This window comes from Apium graveolens, chromosome 9 (genome assembly GCF_009905375.1).
Source record: "Apium graveolens cultivar Ventura chromosome 9, ASM990537v1, whole genome shotgun sequence".
Lineage (NCBI taxonomy): Eukaryota > Viridiplantae > Streptophyta > Magnoliopsida > Apiales > Apiaceae > Apium > Apium graveolens.
The window spans coordinates 248,765,177-248,788,212 of NC_133655.1; the positions used below are offsets into that span (position 1 = coordinate 248,765,177).

Here is a 23,036-nt window from a genome sequence, read left to right on the forward strand (position 1 = left end):
GCAGTATTGACAGCTTCAGCCCAAAAGTACATTGGAAGACCTGATTCACTTAACATCGTTCTTGCAGCTTCAATCAATGTACGATTCTTCCTTTCTACCACTCCATTTTGCTGAGGGGTTCTAGGAGCTGAAAATTGTCTGGTAATCCCTTTGTCTGTACAGAATCCATTGAGAAGTGAATTCTTGAATTCTGTTCCATTATCTGACCTTATTGCTCTAACAGGGACGTTAGAATCTAACTCAATCATCTTGATATGATCAATCACAACTTGTGGTGTTTCATCCTTAGAGTGAAGAAATAAAACCCACGTATACTTGGAATAGTCATCAACTATCACAAGACAGTAACACTTCTTTGACATCGAAAGGACATTAACTGGTCCAAATAAATCCATGTGCAATAATTGCAGAACACCAGTTATGGAAGATGTGTCAGTGCCTCTGTGACTTGCTTTCTTTGACTTTCCTTTCTGGCAAGCCTCACATAGTCCTTCTGGAGAGAATTCCAGCTGAGGAAGACCTCTTACCAATTCTCTTTTTACAAGAGAATTCATTATTTTGAAATTGAGATGAGAAAGTCTCTTGTGCCATAGCCAACTCTCATCTGACGATGCCTTTGCATAGAAGCAATTGACTTCAGGATTGCTTCCAGAGTTCATGTCAGCTACGAACAGATTTCCTTTCCGGATTCCCATTAAGGAGGGTTTTTCACTTTTCTTGTGCAAAATCTGACACTTCAGCTTGTCGAATAAAATATTGTAGCCGTTGTCACAGAACTGACTAATGCTAAGCAGATTGTGTTCAAGTCCTTGCACAACATACACATTTTCAATGATAACATTTCCAGCTAGCAAACAGCCATATCCCTCCGTTAAACCTTTACTGTTATCTCCAAAGGTAACCACTGGGCCAGCTTTCTCAACCACATTTGATATCAGGGCTCTATCTCCGGTCATATGTCTTGACGATCCGCTGTCAAGAATCCACACTACCGGTTGTACCTGTTTAATGCCCTGCAATACAAATGGATTAGACCTTCTTCGGAACCCAAGCTTGGATGGGTCCGGCATACTTGTAAAATTGGCCTTTATCAGGCAAAACAACATTCTTAATTTTAATATTCTCAACATTCTCAATGACTGAACATTTGACCTTGTGAACAGCCTTGACAAATTTCTGTTTAGGCTTAGGCACAAATGTCTCCTTTCTAGCTTTAGGAGGACTAGCAGTCTTAGACCTATCATGCTTTCTATTATTCACATGCTGACGAGGAGTAGTCTTATCATTAGAAACATGTTTACCATTAAAATAAGCAAACATCAGATTAAAAGCACAAGACATACAATCAGGAACACCACATGCTTTATGAGAGGGATTAACAATAAGCAACTTATGCATGGTAGACATGGCATTTGTGTTATCCAACTCATGTGTGTCTGAGTTAGTCTCAGTTGCTTTCACAACCTTGACTGGAACTTTTGACACACTTGACTTGGAGACAGCTTTCTCATTAGCATTATCTTCAGCACGGATTTCTTCTTGAATAATAAAAGAGGTCTCATCAAATGGTTCAGCAATTGATTCTTTATAGAGGGGTTCATCAACACCCTTAAGCACATGTGGTACTTCCCTGCCTTTAGCACAGACATGAGGAGGGGAGTTTATGCCTAATTTTCCAATAGCAGCATTGTAATCATAACCTATACCAGATGTTTGATTAACAGCTTGCTTATTGTAAAACTCTTTGGACTTCGAACAAGAATTAAAGTAAGCTTTAACCTTAGCCTCAAGACCGGTGATCTTGTCTTTGAGAATAGTTTCAAGTTGTCTATAACAGTCAACTCTATTCTCTAGAAAAGATACTTGTTCTTTTAATTTATCTTGATTAATGTGCACAAGTCTTAATTCATTGACCTCTTTCTCAAGGTCTTTGATTTGTTGATTTAACAATTCATTATCATGACGAGCACAATCTAAGGAACCTCCTAGATGATAAACTAATTCAGCATCAGTAAATTTTACCTCTTTTCTTGACGATGAGGTGTTTGCATCACTAGCCATGAGAGCAAGATTCCCAAATTCTTCATCTTCACTGTCAGTATCATCCCAGCTTCTTTCCTTTGCCAGGTAAGCCCTTTCAGATTTACTCTTTTGATTAGAATCGTAAGAGTTCTTCCTTGCTTGTTTTGGCTTCCTGCATTCTGTGGCAAAGTGTCCCAACTCATTGCAGTTGAAGCATCGAATGGTGCTTCGATTAACCATCCCTGTTTTATACCCACCACTGCTGGTGTTAGAGGATGAAGATCCACCTTTCTGGAATCTGTTGTAGTTGGACTTGTACTTGAACTTGGGATTCCTTTTGAATCTGACATTTGAGAATCTCTTGACAATCAGGGCCATTGACTCATCCTCCAATTGCTCCAGTTATTCCAAGGAATAATAATCATCTCATGATTGATTTGTAGTAGGAGGATCAAATTCTGCTACTATCACATTATCTTCAACCTTGGAAGACTGTACCATTCTTTCTGACTGTTGAGATTGTTGTTGATATTGTGGTTGTTGTTGTTGTTCATCAGCTACTAGAGCAGTAGACGTGCTGACCACTCTTCCTTTCCCGTAAACTTCCTTCTGCTGAATCTGCTCCAACTCATAAGTCTTTAACACACCATAGAGCCTTTCCAAAGAAATCTCACTCAGATCTCTTGCTTCTCTTATGGCAGTGATTCTATGTTCGAGATGAGTTGGCAGTGTTAAAAGAAACTTTTTGTTGACCTCCCTGATGGAATAGTATTTACCATTAATGTTCAGGTTGTTGATCAATGCATTGTACCTCTCAAACACTTCAGTGATTCCTTCTCCTGGATTGGATTTAAAGTATTCATACTCAGAGGTTAGGATTTCTAGCTTGTTCTCCCTAACTTCCTCTCTGCCTTCATTAATAATCTCAATAGTATTCCAGATATGTTTGGAATCTTTACAATTCATCACATGTCTATTCATCAAGGGATTAAGGAAATCTACTAAAATTAATTGAAGGCTAGCATCCAGGGAGGCTTCTTCTATTTCAGCAGGAGAGAAATCCTCAGGATCTTTCACATAAGTTCTCGCTTTGGTGATCACCACATCATTTTCTATTACCTCCGGTTCAATAACCATAGGAATTTTTGGACCCTTCTTTAACACTTGCAAATATTTGGGATTAGCCACTTGTAAAAACAGTAGCATCTTCTTCTTCCACATAACATAATTTTCTTTATCGAAAAGTGGAATTTTAACGGTTCCAACTTTTTGTGTAGTCATTATGAATTTTTTGAGTGAATAAAAAATTCAAGAAGTGAAAGAAACATAAAAGTCTAGGATCTAGATTTGTACGTTAATCAGAAGGCTCTGATACCAATTGTTAGGTCCCAATTTGTTTGTAGAAGGGGGGTTGAATGCAAACAATATCGTTTAATCGAATAAAATGCGGAATAAAAATGTGAAACAAAATTCAAGTTAAATAAAACTTTTATTAAACTTGAAAGGTGTTACAACTACGGTATCGGTTACAAGGGATTAATCTCAAATCAATTATTACAAATCTAGAATAAATTCGACATGAACTTTTTCTATTTTTGCAATTAAAAGATCAAATGCTAAATGCGATTTGAGATTAAGTTCTAGGGATTTTAATCCGCTAGATTGATACACAAGAACAAGATAAATAATTCTAGTGGATTGGATTTAACTTTTCAATCTAGAATTTTGATCTTGAATAAAGCAGATGAAAAATAAAATGTTGAGCCTTTGTTTTCTGCTGATTTCTTGACTTGTGTTTTCTGTTGAATTATTGTATTAAAATCTTCTGTTGTGTTTTTGTTGTTTAAGTAAACAGAACAATCCAGTTTACTCAGCAAGACTTTCGGCAAGACAATCAAATGAACTGGTATGACAATCCATTTGAACTGGTAGGACTTTCGGTGAGACTATCCTCTTGAACTAGCAAGACAATCCCAATAGCTAGCAAGACAATCAGAATGAACTAGCAAGACTTTCGGTATGACTATCAATTGTCATACCGATTGTCATAGCAGTTCAAATCACATTGTCTTACTGAATTATTAATAGATTTTAATCTAATAATAATTCTGAAAATCCTTAATATTAATTCTGAATTAATTAATCAATTAATTCAATTAATCAATTAATTCAATTAATCAATAAATTAATCTTTGCAGATATAATTTATTTTCTTAATTAAATTATTTGACTTAATTAATTAATAGAGAATTAATACTAATCTTGAGCAGCAACCATTCTTCTGAAAATCTTCTGAAATTTACTGTCAATTATGAATCAGTTCCACCACTTCAATGTTGACACTCGATGTACTGTCTGGTTCATGAGTGACTAACTTCCGTGACGTTTCTTCAAGCCTTGACCTTGATACTCTTTATTTTCTTCAGATTAAATCCTTGTAATTAATTGATACCCTGACGAGATCTCTGTCACTTGATTAAATCCACAATCTTGATTTATATCACTGAGGCTTGATCAATTTCTTGAGCTTCTTCCAGTGAATTAAGTCTTCAAGTCTGTAAATGAATAATATTTCTTAACCCTTTGACAGATGTTACTTTGTGAGATCTCTTTGACGATAGATCCACTATTTACTTATTACATTCTTATTTGAGTTGAGTTATATCCTCGAATATACAAATAGGCTATGCCATATGCCTTTCAAACCCGAACAATCAAATAAGCAAAATCAATATAAATAATCAGTTTCATCCCAGACCACATACATATAAAATAATCGCATACCACAAACATATAAAATCATCCTAATTGATTTTGCTAAGACAACATACATGCATGTAAAGATTCATCACAAAAAATCAATATAATTAAAAGAAACCCCCCAAACTCATATACTAGAAAAGTCCCCAAACTCATATACTAGAAAAACCCCCAAACTCTTATACCAGAAAAACCCTAAAAAAACCCTAAAAAAATCCTAAAAAACCCCAACACCGTGGATTCTAGGGTTGTAGAAGAAAATACCTGCTCGGAATCAGAAATCGTTGCTCGGTGTTGGGTAATCGCTGCTCTGTGTTGGGTAATCGGTGCTCAGTTGAGTTGGGTGCTCTGTGTTGGAGAAATGAAATGTGTCGAGTAAACACCGCGAAGTTAAGGTGGGAGAGAAATTTGGGATTGGGGGGAAATGAAAAATCAAATGGATGGTAGAGATTTGATTTGTTTTCTAATCTAACGGTGGGTAATATAATTTGTTATAATATAATTGCTATAAAATGTAAAAATACAATTCAAATAATCAGTTGTTAGAAGTACTACTTAACAACTGTTCGATTTATTTTCGGTATTTTGGATCGTTAAATGTTCCGGGTTTTTGTTGAATATGGGTTTTTTTTAGGTTTTTTGGATCGTTAAATCTTCCGGATTTTTGGTGAATATGGGTTTTTTTTAATATTTTGGATCATTAAATGTTACGGATTTTTATTGATTATGGGTATATTCTCGGTATTTTGGATCCTTAACCGCGGATCTATATTTAGATCTCGCAAATCCTAAACCGAGTCCTCGATTAATATACCGGATGAATCGAGTCAGTTTTTTAACCCGGACATCACAGAAACCCGAACCACGAATCTGCAGGATTTAACCGCAGATCTATATTTAGATCTCGCAAATCCTAAACCGAGTCCTCGATTCATATACCGGAAAAATCGAGTCGGTTTTTTAACCCGGACATCACAGAAACCCGAACCACGGATCTGCAGGATTTAACCGCGGATCTATATTTAGATCTCACAAATCCTAAACCGAGTCCTCGATTCATATACCGGATGAATCGAGACGGTTTTTAACCCGGATATCACAGAAACCCGAACCACGAATCTGCAGGATTTAACCGCAGATCTATATTTAGATCTCGCAAATCCTAAACCGAGTCCTCGATTCATATACCGGATGAATCGAGTCAGTTTTTTAACCCGGACATCACAGAAACCCGAACCACGAATCTGCAGGATTTAACCGCAGATCTATATTTAGATCTCGCAAATCCTAAACCGAGTCCTCGATTCATATACCGGATGAATCGAGTCGGTTTTTTAACCCGAACATCACAGAAACTCGAACCACGAATCTGCAGGATTTAACCGCGGATCTATATTTAGATCTCGCAAATCCTAAACCGAGTCCTCAATTCATATACCGGATGAATCGAGTCGGTTTTTTAACCCGAACATCACAGAAACCCGAACCAGGAATCTGCAGGATTTAACCGCGGATCTATATTTAGATCTCGCAAATCCTAAACCGAGTCCTCGATTCATATACCGGATGAATCGAGTTGGTTTTTTAACCCGGACATCACAGAAACCCGAACCACGAATCTGCAGGATTTAACCGCGGATCTATATTTAGATCTCGCAAATCCTAAACCGAGTCCTCGATTCATATACCGGATGAATCGAGTCGATTTTTTAACCCGGACATCACAGAAACCAGAACTAAAAAACCCGGAAATCACATAAACCCGAACTAAAAAATAAGATAACATCACAACCATTGAGCTTTAATTATGTCGGACCAACTGTAAAATAATTGAGTCAAATTAGGTCGTTCACTCACTTCCCATCTATATCCTCACTCTCTCACTCTCTCCATACGGCGGCCTCCGTATCTTTGATTTTCTCACCTCCGTTAGGTAATTCAACCTCCATTGTTTCTTTGGATCTGTTAGTTCAACTTGAAGCTCAACTCATCTAGCTCTTATTTTATGTTTGTTGAATTTTTAGCTTAATTTCTGCTTAATTTGTAGTTGCTTAATTTGTGCTCACTGCTCACCCGTACTCTGTTTACTTTGGTGTTTACTGGTAGGATTTCTACTTCTGTTTAATGGTATAATTTGTTGTTTAGTTGCAGTTGGTGTTTAATGGTATAATTTCTATTTTAATTTGAGTTTAACTTGTAGCTTGATTCATCTAGCTCTACTTTAATTTTTGTTGATTTTTTAGTTTAATTTGTGCTTAATCTGTAGTTGTTTAATTTGTGCTCACATGTACTCTGTTAAATTTGGTGTTTAATAGTTGAAGATATAGTCTAGTGGTACTATGTTCTGTTTTTGACGGCTTACATTTTTCTTTTTTCAGTTTGTTTGTATCAAAAGATGGATAGATCATGGTTAACAGCTGATAGAAGAACAAAAGAGTTTAAAAAAGGAGTGGAGGATTTACTGATGTTTGCCTTTGAGAATGGTTATAATGAAGGAAAAATAAGGTGTACATGCTTAAAGTGCGCACACAGCAAATCTTGGAATGCTCGGACTGTTAAAAACCACTTTTTCAATATGGCATGATGAAACTTATACACGTTGGATATGGCACGGGGAGGCAAATTCTGCAGAAAGTTCTCTACCAGATGAAAGCGACTCCTCTGTATCTTTAAACCAGGCCTACACAGGAATGGGTGAAGCTGACGAAGATGATGATGATGATTTTTCCTCCGATTCTTCAGATTTCATGAATCATGTCAAAGGTGAGCATGCACCTCTATATCCTGGTTGTGAGAATTACACTAAGATGAAAGCGTTGGTTAAGTTATACAACTTGAAGGTGAAACATGGTATGTCTAATTCATGTTTTTCCGATGTTCTGTTGTTGATTGGGGATTTGCTTCCGGAAGGCAACAATATCCCTTCTTCTTTCAGTGAAGCAAAGAAAACCTTATGTGCATTAGGAATGGGGTATGAGAAGATACACGCATGCCCGAATAATTGTCTCTTATATCGTGGCCAGATAAATGAAGACGAGATAACTTGTCGGATATGTAAGGCCTCTAGATGGAAATTGAATAAGAAAGGAGAAGAACAGGAAGGAGTCCTTGCCAAGGTTTTATGGTATTTCCCGTTGATACCAAGAATAATAAATTTGTTCAACACACCCCAAATTGCAAAGGACATGACTTGGCATGACACCGAGCGACAAAAGGATGGTAAAATGAGGCATCCGGCTGACTCGGAAACATAGAAGGATGTTGATAAAGAGTGGCCTGATTTTGCATCGGATAGCAGGAACCTTCGGTTAGCTTTATCCTCTAACGGTTTCAATCCTTTTCATGGAAACCGTACTGATTATTCTAGTTGGCCGGTTTTGCTATCAATTTACAACCTTCCACATTGGCTCTGTATGAAAAGAAGGTATATTATGCTCTGCTTGTTAATATCAGGACCAACGGAGCCTGGAAATGATATCGACGTGTTCCTTCAACCGCTTATAGAAGATCTGCAACAGTTGTGGCTCGGGAAACAAGTGTATGACGCATATAAACGAGATTCTTTCTTACTTAGGGGTATATTATTATGGACAATAAGTGATTATCCGGCCTTGGGAAACTTGCCAGGAAACGTAATTAAAGGGTACAATGCTTGTACTGTCTGTGTTGATAACACAAAGGCTACTAGGCTCGTTCATTATCGAAAGACGGTGGTTATGAGGCATAGGAGGTGGTTGCCCCGTTATCATCCGTATAGAAAGCAGAAAACAGCTTTTGATAACACTGTTGAGAAGGATGTTGCTCCTATTCCATTAATTGGTGAGCAAGTTTTTGGACGAGTACAACATCTAAGGGACCATGTCTTTGGTAAGACACAACGCCAACCTCGATGGAAGAAAGGTGAAGCTCGACCAGTTTGGAAGAAGGTTTCTATATTCTTCCAACTTGAGTATTGGAAGTTTTTGCCGGTTAGGCATGTTCTCGATGTGATGCACATCGAGAAAAATATATGTGAATTTTTACTCGGAACTTTGTTAAATATTCCTGGAAAGACAAAAGATAGGGAGTCTGTCCGTCTTGATATGGCTGATATGGGAATAAGAACGGAGCTGAGGCCAAAAACTCCCGGCAAGAAAGAGAATGTACCTTTGGCTTCATGGAACTTATCAAATGCAAAAAATAAGGTTGTTTGCTCATCCTTTCTTCAAATGAAGTTACCGGATGGATTTTGTTCAAATATTAAGAATCTTGTAAATATGGAAAAACTTCGGCTTGGTGGAATGAAATCTCATGATTGCCACACGATATTGCATCATCTACTTCCAATTTCAATTCGGTCAGTACCTGCAAAAACAAGTCATGTGCGCAATATTAAGGTTTTGCCTATTTTTCAAGGCAATTTGCAGTAAAGTCATCGATGTTGATAAATTGGAAAAAATGCAATCTGAGTTGGTGGAAATATTATGCCAGCTAGATAAACACTTTCCCCCTTCGTTCTTCGATGTGATGATCCATCTCTCAGTTCATCTTGTGAGAGAGGTTAAGCTTTGCGGGCCAATCTTTCTTCGTTGGATGTATCCTTTCGAGAGATATATGAAGGCGTTTAAGGGATATGTACGAAACCCTGCTCATCTCGAAGGCTGTATTGCAGAGGCATATGTTGCCGAGGAGGCCGTTGAATGTTTGGTCAATTTTGATGAAGCAACCATAGGTTTGCCAGAAAATGTTAGGCATGAGCAAAATGGAATAAGCAGACCTTTATCCGGTGCCACAATCATAAAGCCGAGCAAAGAGGACTTGTAACTTGCACATTTATGTTTCCTGCAAAATAGCAATGACATCAGGCCATATTTTGAGTAAGTTACGTACTAACGTGTGTGTGTATTTTGTTATTTATTTATTTTCTACCTTTTCATAATTCAAAAATTGACCAATTTATTTTTCTTGTAGTGAACATATGGCATCTTTGATGGTAAGATACCCGCAGCATGAAAATGACCAAGTGTGACTAAAGAACAAGCAAAATGATCAATTCGCCGAATGGTTCAAGAAAAAGGTAAGATTTCTATTAGTCTATTTATTACTTTTTCATGTCGTCCTAATTAAAAATGCAAGTGACAACTAAATTAAAACACAGACCTAGAAGGAGAACATCGAGCTAAATTAAATAAATTTTTAAAGTAATTGTATCTCATCACCTATGGTATTATGTTCATTTACTTTAAAAGTAGCTTATATATAAGTACACAGTGAAACTTCATATTATAATTATATTATAATTACTATAAATTATTATATTTTTTTGACAGATTGCAACAGAATTGCTCCAAGAAGATAATACCATAGGTGATGAGATAAGGTGGATTGCAGAAGGGCCTAACAAGAATGTTTCTACATTCAGTGGTTATAGAATTAACGGTGTTAGTTATAGCACCAAGGACCGCGATGATAATCGACAAGTTCAGTGTAGTGGTGTCTCGGTTGTTGCAGATACTTTGATGCTTGTTGAAAAAGATAAAACTGTTGAACAAACTGCACACACCTATTATGGAGTTATAACAAGTATATGGGAGTTAGACTATAATAATTTCAGGGTCCCTATATTTCGTTGTAATTGGGTAGATATTAACAAAGGGGTTAAGGTTGATGACTTGGGATTTATATTGGTTAATTTGAACAAATTAGGATTTGTAAATGATCCATTCGTGCTAGGAAAACATGTTAAGCAAGTTTGTTACATTAATGATCCTCTTGAGAAATTTTGGTCTGTGGTGCTAAAGCTACCAGAAAAGAACTTTCATGACCACTGTGATGAGGAAAATGATGGCTCTGTAGAAGTAGAACTTGAGAATGACCTGTATTTGCCCCTTTTCCCTAATGTTGATGAATATGACGACGAAAACACTAGTTATATGCGAGAGGAAGAAGAATGGATTCAGCTTCCATGATGGTAATATATATAATTTTTTATACAGCTTTCACTCCATGTACTGCTGACCCGTCTTTTTCTTATAGGTGAAACCCAGATTATCTACATGTACTTCTGGTCAACCCATTGATGAGATTACTTTTGCCGTGGTAAAATCATCATCTAGTTGACATTGACTTCTCTTGTTATAATAGATGATGATTTTATCATAGCAAAAATAATCTTTTGGCGGACAAACACAGATGAATATTATGGCTAGCTTGGGAAAAGGAGTCCGGCCGGAGATATGTTTATTATTGCAGATGATACACTTTTACAATTTGTGGTATCAAACTTGTAAAAATTAAGGTTAATGTTCTGTTTTCTATTTGTGCAGAGTTACCAGTGTCAAGCATAAAACAAGGCCTTCAAAACTGTGGCTAAGCAGCATGCATGTTAGTGGCAACGACAAGGCACAAGAACTGTCTACTCATTTTCATTGTAACATTCACTACTGATTGTAGAACTTTTTGCGTCAACAGCTTTGGCACATTTTAATTTCATTTGTTTCGTGTGCGATTGGACTTATTATTCAATTTATTGAAGTATGTGGTTGACCTATTTTATGAACAATTGGTATAATTTCTAGTCTCTTAGAATTGGTTTACAGTTTTAATTTAACATTTCTAGTTTAATATTGGTTGTTTGGTTGATTTATGGACTGTTGGTTTTGGTTTGGTATGTTATTGTGTGGTACTGTGTACCTGGAATGTAATGTAATACAAGTCAATTTTTTTTTTCTATCTTCATTAAACAGACAACGGTTTTTATGAAAATATCCAAAACCGTCTTGTAAACATGAAATTCAACCAACTATATTTTAAACTGTTGTATGAAGCACATTATTTCACACTATCAATAACCATTGTCTATGAACTATGCATTGGATAATGGTATTTAGATTGTGTTGTCTGATGTTCACTGCAACATCAGTTATCATAAACAGTTGTCTAACTTGTACAACGTTTTTGCCAAACACTGTTGTGTTAAGGTAAAATAAATTTAAGTTCATAGAACATCTATCAACCATTGTCGTAAAGGGTTCTAAACAATACCCCGGGAAAGAACTGTTGTCTAAGTAGATGAAAGCATGCACCTTAGACAACAGTTTGTAAAATCATCAGTAACTATTGTTAGAAGAAACGCAGGACAACGAGCCAACAATTCACCGTGGTTTAATTTTTCTGGACGACGGTTTTATTTTGTACCGTCGTCTAATGACTGTTGTGTGATTGAAATTTCTTGTAGTGGTAGTTTGAGATATTACACATCTTTTATATATACAGTACATGTGATATTTTGCATTTGTTTCACATATCTGCAGATTATATGATTTCATCTCCTTTTTTTCCAAATCTGCACAGTGACATTCTTTGTGATGGCAGCATACCTTTTACGGTCCTGCTTTTGAATATAAACATGATTAAGTAAAGGAAAGGGTTGAATGATCACATGCAAGTCATAAACAGCTGCTGGTGCCAAAGTTTCAGATGCTTATCTGGATTGACATCACTCTGCAACTCCATTTTATCATCAAAGTTTCTTTTTATTATCTTCTATCCTAATCTTGATGTGTAAAGGAATGGATTGTGGCCTTGTGGCGCATGTATACATAAGACTTAATCATTTGATAATTAAACTAATCGAGAAACATAAATATACTAATTAGTTAGAATTGATAATTCTAATGTTATTTCTTTGTTAAAGGCATCATATATTTAATAAATATTCTTCTGTAAAATCTAAGCGGAAAATTAATATCTGTTTGAAATGCTGGGACATTAGTTGAACTTATGGAGAGTAATTATTCTGAAAACCTGTTTGATGCATTAAAATATACCAAATCACATGTATGTCATGCAAGAAGTAAGCTGTATATTATAGTTTGTATCCCAGTTCTTTCTTGTTACACTATTTTCATTTTCTTTTGTTTTTATATACATTCCCCCCCCCCCTTGTTCATGTTTAAACTGTTGTGTATTTAAAGTTCTCTGGATGCATAAGAGTATCTTATTGTGACAAAACTCCCAATGGTTACTGCCAATACAAACCTGCAAGTATGTTTCACTCGGAAGTAGGATCAGACGAGACAAAGATGTACACAAAACTCTACATGGTTACTACCAAACCGTATCCACACGAAAGTAGGATTACCAGGGAGAGTATGTGTGCATACCTTGCCACCACTTGCTTACCAAATGCAAAAAAAAAAATTGCATTAAATAAAATTACAGAAGACAATGGAATTTGCATCTGAATTCTGAATCTTGGTGAAACACATTATATAAACAAGTTCTGACATCTTCGTTTACAAGAAAGTCTTTCCATCAAGGCAGATGAAGTCTAGGAAACAAAATATTTACACCCTAAGCTAGGCTAGTACTACTGTACTAGTGTGCTACTACTACATAGCTCAATGTACTTCTAACTGTATCAGATGTAAACCACATTTTGTTGAGTTTTGATCGGAGTTGAGCTCATTCTGTGTGAGAGAGAGCATTCTGAATATATATGATTGTTCTTTGATAATTTAGGAGTCCCATAAACCAGAACTCAAAATCATCTCCTGTAACAATTCGCATGTACTTCCTTGAAGGCTTCTTCAGATTTTCACTTTCGTTGACTCTCTTTATCTTTCCTAATGGGATGACAACCCTGTAGTGTACTCGGTGAAAATCTCCAGTAGGGGAAGAAATTTTGATGGATCTTTCACTGCAGAAGGAAATCTTATCGGTGGAAATAAATAGTAGGCCTGCTAGTGGACCAGCTGAGGTCGACAAATAGCACTGACAAACTTTCAATAGCTTCTCCCCTTCCTTCACACTGAAATTTCGTTTGAACACTTTCTTCACTCCACCTACTTGTAAGATTTTGGCTCCTAAACTCAATTTCCCTTTCATAGTTTCTGTTATGGACCTTATTCTTACTGCAAAAATTACAAAGAAAATTTATTAGAATAAGTCTTATAAGGAAATTGGATGGGAACCATAAATGCCTTAATTGAAAATAGAATAGCATAATTTTGGAAATAAATAATTACCATGCTCTCTGATGCCTTCTGCTAAAGAGTCCATTTTTTCTCCGAAGCTGTTCATCCTGCTAAAAACTGAATGAAATCTACCTGCACTTACCAAAAACAATATAAAAAACGATGAATAATGTCTCATGACTGTTGGACGCTATATAATGTGATGATTCTTCACCACTTTAATGAACATCAAGAATCGAGACATACCCCATCTGAATTTTGGTGATGCATGGCATTGGCTAGCAGGGACCGTTAGAATTCCTTTTAAAGACCTATCAACAGGGATTGCAGAGCTTCGAGTAAATGGTATAATAGTTTTCCCAACCTGGTTCATTATTGTGAAGAAACTGTGGAACTTTGTAAATTATGAGGATCAGCAACTCGCTAGTAATGCCTTTTAAACTCTGAGGTAATGGCTGTTTTAGTGTAAGGTATAATCTAAACTGTTTATTTCAACTAGTATTTATAGGAGGAGTTCGGAATTTGGATCATGACTTTAGTTGTCTGAGTCATCTTTGGGTCATTCCATCATTAAAATTAGTAAAGGTGCAAGGATAAAGTTGGATGTTAGAAAATGTATATAGAAGGTGGTATGTCTGCTAGCTTCAAAAGGAGCTTGTTCTAAGGACCAAGCCTTCTTCAGTGTGGCTAAAAAAAGTAAAAATAATCCGGTAGTTAGGTAGGCCGTTACATGTTACCTTCTTTCTTCTAGGCTGACTGTGTGTGCACTTGACAAGAGAACTTTCTGAGATGGCCTGTCTGCTTTCTGATGCAAGCCTACTTGGTAGAGGAACACATCGGATGTGTTTAATTAGACTATTCCTTAAAAAAAGTCGAAGTACCTTGAAATAACTACGGGAAGGCTAACGATTTAGTTTTATGAATGATCACTTGCTTAAGTTGGTTAGTAAATGAAAATTGTGCACATGCAGGGACCTAAGTATCTAAAGTAAAAGTTATCCGGATCACCATCTTCTGACATTCTTTAATTTTGATATGATCTTCTTGAGGTGTAAAGGAGTTGACTGTAGGGCAGCCATCATAAGTGAATTTCAACTGTGGAACTCTGATTCATCTTCTTTGAAATCAATTTGTCAACATCGGCAGGAATCCATGCAATGCAAGCACCTGTAAGTTTGTGTATGTTTAAAGTTTTCTGCAACTTATATTTGGTGGGTTCATTGCATCATCTGCAAGTCATAATGCATGTAAAAAACTACTTGTAATCGGAATTTAGAGATAAAAGAAGGGCTGAATAAGTGTAAAGTGTAAAGGAAACTGATTTCAGATACCTAAGGTGGGATTGGTATGATAAGTGAACCAAGTCGGGGTTTAGAGTGGCAGGCACCAAGTCCAAGCTGCAAAGGTTCTGACTTTCTGAGGTATATGCCATATGAAACTGGGGGGGGGGGGAGAAATTGTGCAGACAACTTTCTCAGGTAAGCTGGCGCTCCAGTCACCTATAGATATCCACTATACTCAAGATACCACTCACACCATTGCATTTTAATTCTTTTGGATTTGAGGCAGTGCCATGCACAATAGCTCTGAAAATTTCTCTTGTTTTTTTATTTATTTTCAGAAACCACTTTCCAACAAGAACAATGATAAGGATTAATTATAAATATCCAAACACTCCATTTCAAAAAGACACTAAAAATATCCACTGAATCAGAGAAACACAATTGTCTTTGACACCATTTTTTCTCAAATATTTAAAGAATCTGTCGATATGAACCTTAGAACAAATTGTTAGGAACTAAGAAAACTATACCAATTATTCGTTTCTTATATAAATAGTATTAGTTTGTTCTGTTCCCTCCTAATTCATTAATCTCAAACACAAAAGTAACTTTTTGGTTTTTTAGCAAAAGGTAGATAGAGTTTTCTCACAAAAATAACTTCCTAATGCGCATTACCAAAATATATTAACTTATCCTTTGATCCAAAACAAAGTCTTGTGCCCCGTCCCTCTGACTAAACAATTAAAGATTCAAGCCAGTGAACTGTGAACTTGCAAACAAAGTAAGTTTCCCAGATGCTTCCTTTTTTTTTCAAAATATTCTTCCTTCAATCACTGTCTCAGTCCTTTCTACTTATAAGCATACTGGAATGTTGTAATTCACATTCCAGCACCCTCAAAACATGCATGCAATTCACGTCCTTCAATGTCAACTTATACAAACTGTCACAGAAAATCCAGGTAAAACATGTCTGCAAAACTGCAATTTATTATTTTTTGCTCTAGTCAAGAGAAAACCACCTACTGCTATATGGTCCCCCCCTACCCTCCTTGGTACACTTTTGCAAGTATACAAATTGTTTACCTATGAGCAGATGAGTGAGGCACCGGATATGCGCCAGGAGCCATGTTCACTGGAGCACCTGGAACCATTTGTCCAGGAACTGGAGCTCTCACGCCGTATGCCATATGCTGTGGAGGAATCACCGGGGTTCCAATTGCTGAGATGAAATGTCCTCCAACTGGCTGTCCAATGGTTGTTCCACCATACATACCAACTCCAGAGGAAGCTGCTAGAGACTGAGAAAGTTGTTTGCTTGGTTTACCAGATGAGCCTCCTGACGAACCATCTGTTTGACCAGTGATTGGCCCTTGAGGTACTGCTACGTCATTGACATTAGTGATATCATGAATGCTTGATCTCCTCCTATCTTTATTTATTGAGTTTAAACGGATGAAGTACTTTTGTGCATGGCTGGCCACTTGTGTAGGTGTTCTTGTCACCACAAAGTTCCTTGATATACTTCGCCAGTCACCTTTCCCGTATTTCTCCAGACCAAGGAGAAATAACCTGATTTGTCATGGAACAAAACAAAATTAATTTCTTGTACTGTTCCAAGACACAGAGATAATCATCTCAAACATAATTATCATGTGCTCATATAAAAGACATTTAGAAAATCTAGTCTTCATTCAAGAGGAAAAATGCATTTAAGATATAATAATGCAGTTTGTATTTTACTACAAATTAAAATAATAATGCATTAGCTTCATTTGCAGGACACTTATAAACACCCATAATTAGAGCTGGCCAAATGTGCGGGTTTGAACCGCACATTCGGGACCGGTTCGTACGGAAACCCGTAATTATTCGGCCCGAACCGGGCCGGTTCAAACCCGCACAATTCGTTAGATCAATCGAGCCGGTTACGAATATAATACTGGAGAACCGGGACTGGGACCGGCCCGCACAGCCCGCACAGGCTCGTCAAGTACACCGGGGGTTTCTTCGACTCCGGTGAGATTCCGGCACAACTCCAACCGTCCAATCGGGACCAAAACGAGTCGTTTGAACTCGTTTATTTCGTCTAATCAACAACAACATGCCCCCAACCACCCGATTAAGCTAACCACGACTGTATTCATGCGATAACTCGCGAGTTCGAGCCATGTCGCCATGGAATCCGGCGATGTTCAAGCTTTTTCCGGCGAAATTCGATTTGCATAACAACAAAACCAAATTCAACGTGCTATATGAGTAATTAAAGTCCCGAACATATAGAATCAAACCCGCCCAGGCTCGCGGGCTCGCGAGCTCATTGACGACTCACGAGTCGAATCCGGTTCTCCTTTTCACGGTTCAAACCCGGCCCGAACCCGATTCGTTACCTGATAGTGCCGGTTCAGTGCCTGGGATCAGTGAACCGAACCCGCCGGCGGCCCGGCCCGAACCGCCCGGACCGCCCAACTGGCCACCACTACCCATAATAAACCTTAGGGGTAAGATATTAAAACTATACTGGCTGACAGACTCAAACCCAGAATATGCATATGAGTTATGACCATGCCCATCTAACATGTCAATCCATCACATCTGTTAGTCTCCTAGAGTCCCAGTTAACAACAAAGTCCATGCCCTCTTCACCGTAAAACACTATCAACTACCATTACAAACTTTTTACAACTGAATGAGCAAAAAAACACTTTACGACTTAAAAAATGCAGGGTCACTGTTGTCGTAACTTTATTACCATGTCATATATCAATTTATTACCCTTGGAGTTGGTGCTTTCTCGCCTACAGAGGGGGTAGAAAGGCGGAAGGAGAGAGAGGCAACATAGTGTCACTCTGGTGGTGGTATGCAAAGTACACTATGTTTTCTCTCTAGTAGCAAACAATTTATCTGAAATATATTTAATAACAGTGCTTAATTCCTCTTGCCCCTTAATTTTTAAGATTATTAAGTAAATATGCATAATAAAGCGAGAAACATCACAAAAATGAGCAAACTCTCCTCTGTACAATAGTACCAAGTTGCTCTGAACCCAACATAGTATTGTGTATATTATGCAGTAACAGCCACCATTGTGCCACTACTATATGAATGCTATACTTACTGACCCGCTCGGTTGCTCCACCGAGACTGGTGACCTAATCTAGAATTTTTTTCTTACTATTGTGTACTAAATTCCAACAAAGGATAAACTTATCAGTTATGATACTAGGTAGTAATTACATGACATTTAAAAAAAATTGACCATCTATGTTGCAAGCCAGCATGAAGCAAGCATAAATCACCAGATAGAAATAATACCTACTTTCTACTCTATGAAAGATTAATCTTTCATTAAATTAAAAAAAAATACTGTATTAATTCCCAAAAACAAGTTTTGAGCATGTTCTTATGGGATAAATAACAGGTGACCTCTGACTTCTCAAGATACATATAAACAACCTACAGATCACTAGAATGAAATGTGTACTTTACATGAATATGACATGTTACATGAATATTGATATACATGACCTCAACATACAGATATGGTTTTTGTTATCGGTATGTTTCAGTATCTGCCTGCCACTGCTTGCTATCAGATCGCTTTATTCAATAAATCTGTGTGTGTGATCATCTCTCTGTATAACTATAAGATCTTAAGGTAGTCTTTCCCATGTGTCCTTTTACAGCCTTAGTCTAATATACTTTTTCCCCACCTCATCTGTATCAGATTCGTCCATTAACGTTTTACTGGTAAAGCCACAAGTGTTTAGCGAATAGCCCTAGTCTGGTTTAATTTGCAGCAAAGCACTTCCTGGAAACACAGGTGAATTAAATAGCATCTAAAGATCTTCCCACGTATCCAAGGACATTGTGTAGCACATGTAGCCTAAGCACGGGATATTAGGAATGTCACATATTTCTACTTTAAGGAGTGTTCACTTCAATCAGCAATCCTTCACTAACCTTAAATCACTTTGGAATTCAATAGCATTTCACACTAGCGATCAGTAACTTATGAAAGCCAACTCAGTGACAAGGGCAGGTCAAAAAATAGTTAGTCTCACTATTGAGTTACATGTGTCAGAAAACAATTAATCTCTGAATCAGTTGCATGTTTCATATATGCATCATTAAATTTGGGGTTGTCAATATTTAAAAAAAAAATTACATAAACACAATCCACAGACATTAAATATATGGTTGAATAGAACCGACAAAACAATATAGAAACACAGAACTAATGATCATTGTACATTCCACATTCCAATTGTTTCTAACAGAAGACAAATCATCAAGAAACATATATAGAGGAATACTATCACTCACCTGTGCTCTTCCTCTGACCACGCAATCCCTTTACGACGCTCCTGCTCAGCCCGTGAAGCTTTGCCACCATCAACACCATTTAGGCCTGAATTACCACCTTTCTTGCCAGTGCCTTCATCACCCACTTGGCCTGTTAAGCCATCTGCAGAATTATTATAATTAGGCAGGGGCACACGGCCAGACTCTATTTGCTCAATATCATCAACTAGGAGCTGGTAGTGATGCTTAATCTCTTCTATTGTTTTCTCAGGAATGTCAGCAGCAATTCTTTCCCATCGATCTTCTGAATGCTCAGGATAAGTTGCCAGACCATACTCAAATCTCTTATCTTGATCTCTGGTCCATAAGGAACATTTAACCGATTCATCACCACTCATCCAGCCTACAATTTATGTTTATGTCAACAAGGAAAGAGATAGAAAAAGTATACTGCAAACTGATTCCCTATCTAATCTCAAATATTTATCCTGACAACTATGGAATTCTCTAGAAAAGCAATTGAATTTGGGATCTGAATTATTCACATAAAAAGGTTTGAAGAGACAACTGGGTACTAGTCAGAAATTATGAGTAGACGTGTCAGACACCGAGGTAAGCAAAAATAGAAAGACTCTGAAATTAGCTAAATGAGCTGCACCCTAGAGCAACTTCAATAAATATCATAACAGAATCATAAGAGAAGAAAGACTTGAATAAATTCAATGGTGATTTTGTTGAAGAATAGGATGCTTTTATATTGCTGACTCCTATTGATGAAGAAAGGCAACAGTTTCAGTTAGAGCATGAGATATATCTGAAAACTATTAAAATCAAGAAACAATAAATGATAAATTCAACAAAGTAGAGAGAGGAAAGAGAAACACAAACACACACACATAAAGGGAAAATATATGGTGACGGTGAATTCAATACTGGTAATAATAATTCATGCTTTGTGTGAAATGTGAAAGAGACCAAAATGCAATCAAGCAAGGAAGAAGCCAAAAGTCTAAAATGGATAACAAAACTATTGAGTTTGCCATTTTTGATCCCAACAAATTACTAATAACCAAAATCCCTTATTTGATAACAACACTTTTCACTTTTCACAGCAAAGTCCCAACATAATTTTTAGCACTTCTTTACGGTCTTACTGCATCGAAAACCTTCCTTTTACAGCTTATAAACCTGATAACGGCGAGTAATCTTCAATCATTTCTGGTCAGTTCAGTATACCACACAGTAAAACAATATGGAAACAAGTAAATTAACGATGCCATCTTTCAAAATCAGACACCAGGAAAGAAGCTGTTTATGTCCAAGTGAGATAACCAAAGTAGTGAACTACTAACTAACATTGATCTAAACACAGATACAGTCAATGTTCAATTAACCAAAATGACAAAGTTAATTAGTGAGACCCACTTTGTAAAAATGTGTACTTTGTTATTGATTCAAGCACTACAACAAACTGACATTATTGCAAGAAGTGTGTCAAGTCCATCATAATGAGAAGTTACCTAGTACCACCCATATGACACCTACAGGGACTAAGACATTTCACCCAACTTTCAAAATTAAAAAAGCTCTTCTAAAGCTTATTACACTTACATGTAATAATGTACAGGAGGATTCCTGGGTAGCCTGTGACCCTTTCCCCTTCCCGGTTTCAAGTTCATGTGTTCGATTTCTCGCAACGAGTCTTCTTTAAGAAAAAAATTTATGAGTTAAAGAATTCTTCTCTAGTTTTACGAGGTTAGATTATTAATTGCGGAATTCGTTGCATCCCAATATATCAAGTGGTTAGCTTAAATTTATTTGAAGGTGCGTTTTTATCCCATTTCAGACTGAAATTCCAAAATGTAGAACAGTGGGTTTAAACCCTGAACATATGATTCACAAATAAGCATTATACCTTAATCCCAAATCAGGACAGATCCCAGGATTCCCAAAATCATACCAAAATAAAACATGAAACAGCTTGCGTTTGATGACCAAAAATAATATAAAAAATAGTCAATCTTTACGACATTTGACAAAAATAGATTAAATTAATTAAATGACGTTGACGGTTATCCCAAAAAAACAAGTAGTAACCAACTACTAGCAACTAGCAAGGACTAAAGTTTGACACCCATGATTTTTCCCCAAGTGGCTAATAAATATTGAAATTGTCGTAATTGTCCCGTGACGGATCTCGAATGACATGTGTTCCTCATCCAAAAAAAAATGATCAATTATCAGTAAAGTAAAAAATTTACAAATACAAAACGATCCGTTAATAGAAATTAAAGTTACAAAAAATTATTTTTATTAATAATTAATAACACACCCATCCACCATCGTAAAAGGAACCAGAACGCAACTGGTGCAACAAACTCTAAAATTATATTTTGTACCGGTACCACCAAATGATATAAATTTCCACTGACATACGAGTCATGAATGATGAAACCATGTATGTACTCTTAGACCATGAAATATGACTCGTGAATGATGAGACCATCTGTATACATTGTGAGTACATGTACAGAGAACTGGGGTGGTACAAAGTATATACATGTAATTTTAACCAATCATGTGCAGTGTTATAAATTTCGGAAATCGGAACTATTCGGTTGAGGTATCGATTTACGATTTATCGGACGATTTTTAAAAAATCGGATGATTAATCAGAGATTTATCGAAAATCGGTTAAATCGGACAAATATTTTTGACCAATTTATCAGCGATTTTTGAAAAATCGGGCTATCAAAGAAGGATGAGAAAGCCACCAAGAAAAACACATAGCAAGAGTAAATATGTCAGTTGTTATTGTAATGAGATAAGCATAACAATCTGCAGTTGCAGTACTCATGTGTGTAAAGTTCATTACCTTCCATGATTGAATCAGACATGAAACCTTGCAAGTTCTGAGCCATTTCTTTTTGGTGTTAGATTGATTATATCACAACTATTTCATTACACCCTTCTACTCGTATCTTGCTAACACTGTTTCATTTTATTTTTGTTATTTCGTGTGGGGCCGGTATCTTGTGGGGTCATTGAATTTATTTCGATTATTATTGGATATTGTTTGTAGTTGGGCGTTGTTTCTTACTTTTTCAATTTCTAAATAATCTTAGTAAAACCTTATCTCAAACCAATTAGTATATGCCAAATAGAATATATATTTAGTTTTTATATGATCGAATGCCATAACATTATTAACATATATTGGTTGATCAAATAAATCTCAACTTGAAAATAAAAATTACTAAAGGTAAACTTTTCTTTGCTAAAATTTTAGCAAATCCCTGTCCAACCTATAAAAAATTTTATTGAAATTTCACATTATTTATTACTCTGTAAATATAACAATTTTTATTAATAATTACTTCACATAATAATAGTATATATATATATATATATATTTTTAAATATTATCAATCATCGTAATCAGCTCTAACTATAGTTCATCATCTTAGAATTTTAGCAAAAAAAATTACATAATTATTATGCTATATCATTTTATTCAATAAAATTAACCATTAGGATTGGAGGTGCTCGAACTTATAATTCGTCTTTTCTTTACCTTTTGTACACGAAATTATTGAATTAGGATGCATATTAAATGTCCCAAAATTAATTGTAATGCTAGGGTTAAAAAATTGGAACGCAGGTTATGTATTTTTGTTATGGACGAAATATATGTACAAGCTTAGGTCACGTT

General features: G+C 36.3%; 3 protein-coding genes across 3 annotated transcripts; 1 reads left to right on the top strand and 2 right to left on the bottom strand.

Moving 5' to 3' along the window:
* The first annotated feature begins 7,325 nt into the window (after positions 1-7,325).
* On the top strand, positions 7,326-10,730 carry LOC141686143 (uncharacterized). Its single transcript, XM_074491197.1, has 5 exons — positions 7,326-8,001; positions 8,236-9,118; positions 9,189-9,581; positions 9,733-9,754; positions 10,092-10,730. Exons 1-5 carry the CDS (start codon positions 7,326-7,328, stop codon positions 10,728-10,730), a joined length of 2,613 nt encoding a protein of 870 aa, XP_074347298.1.
* A 2,287-nt stretch (positions 10,731-13,017) lies between these two features.
* Positions 13,018-14,566, bottom strand: LOC141683938 (GEM-like protein 4). Its single transcript, XM_074488748.1, has 3 exons — positions 13,986-14,566; positions 13,791-13,871; positions 13,018-13,676 (listed from the first exon to the last, which is right to left on the bottom strand). Exons 1-3 carry the CDS (start codon positions 14,110-14,112, stop codon positions 13,228-13,230), a joined length of 657 nt encoding a protein of 218 aa, XP_074344849.1. The 5' UTR covers positions 14,113-14,566; the 3' UTR covers positions 13,018-13,227.
* Positions 14,567-15,702: 1,136 nt separating this feature from the next.
* On the bottom strand, positions 15,703-20,326 carry LOC141683937 (transcription factor SRM1-like). Its single transcript, XM_074488747.1, has 2 exons — positions 19,346-20,326; positions 15,703-16,591 (listed from the first exon to the last, which is right to left on the bottom strand). Exons 1-2 carry the CDS (start codon positions 19,720-19,722, stop codon positions 16,102-16,104), a joined length of 867 nt encoding a protein of 288 aa, XP_074344848.1. The 5' UTR covers positions 19,723-20,326; the 3' UTR covers positions 15,703-16,101.
* Between the last annotated feature and the right edge of the window lie 2,710 nt (positions 20,327-23,036).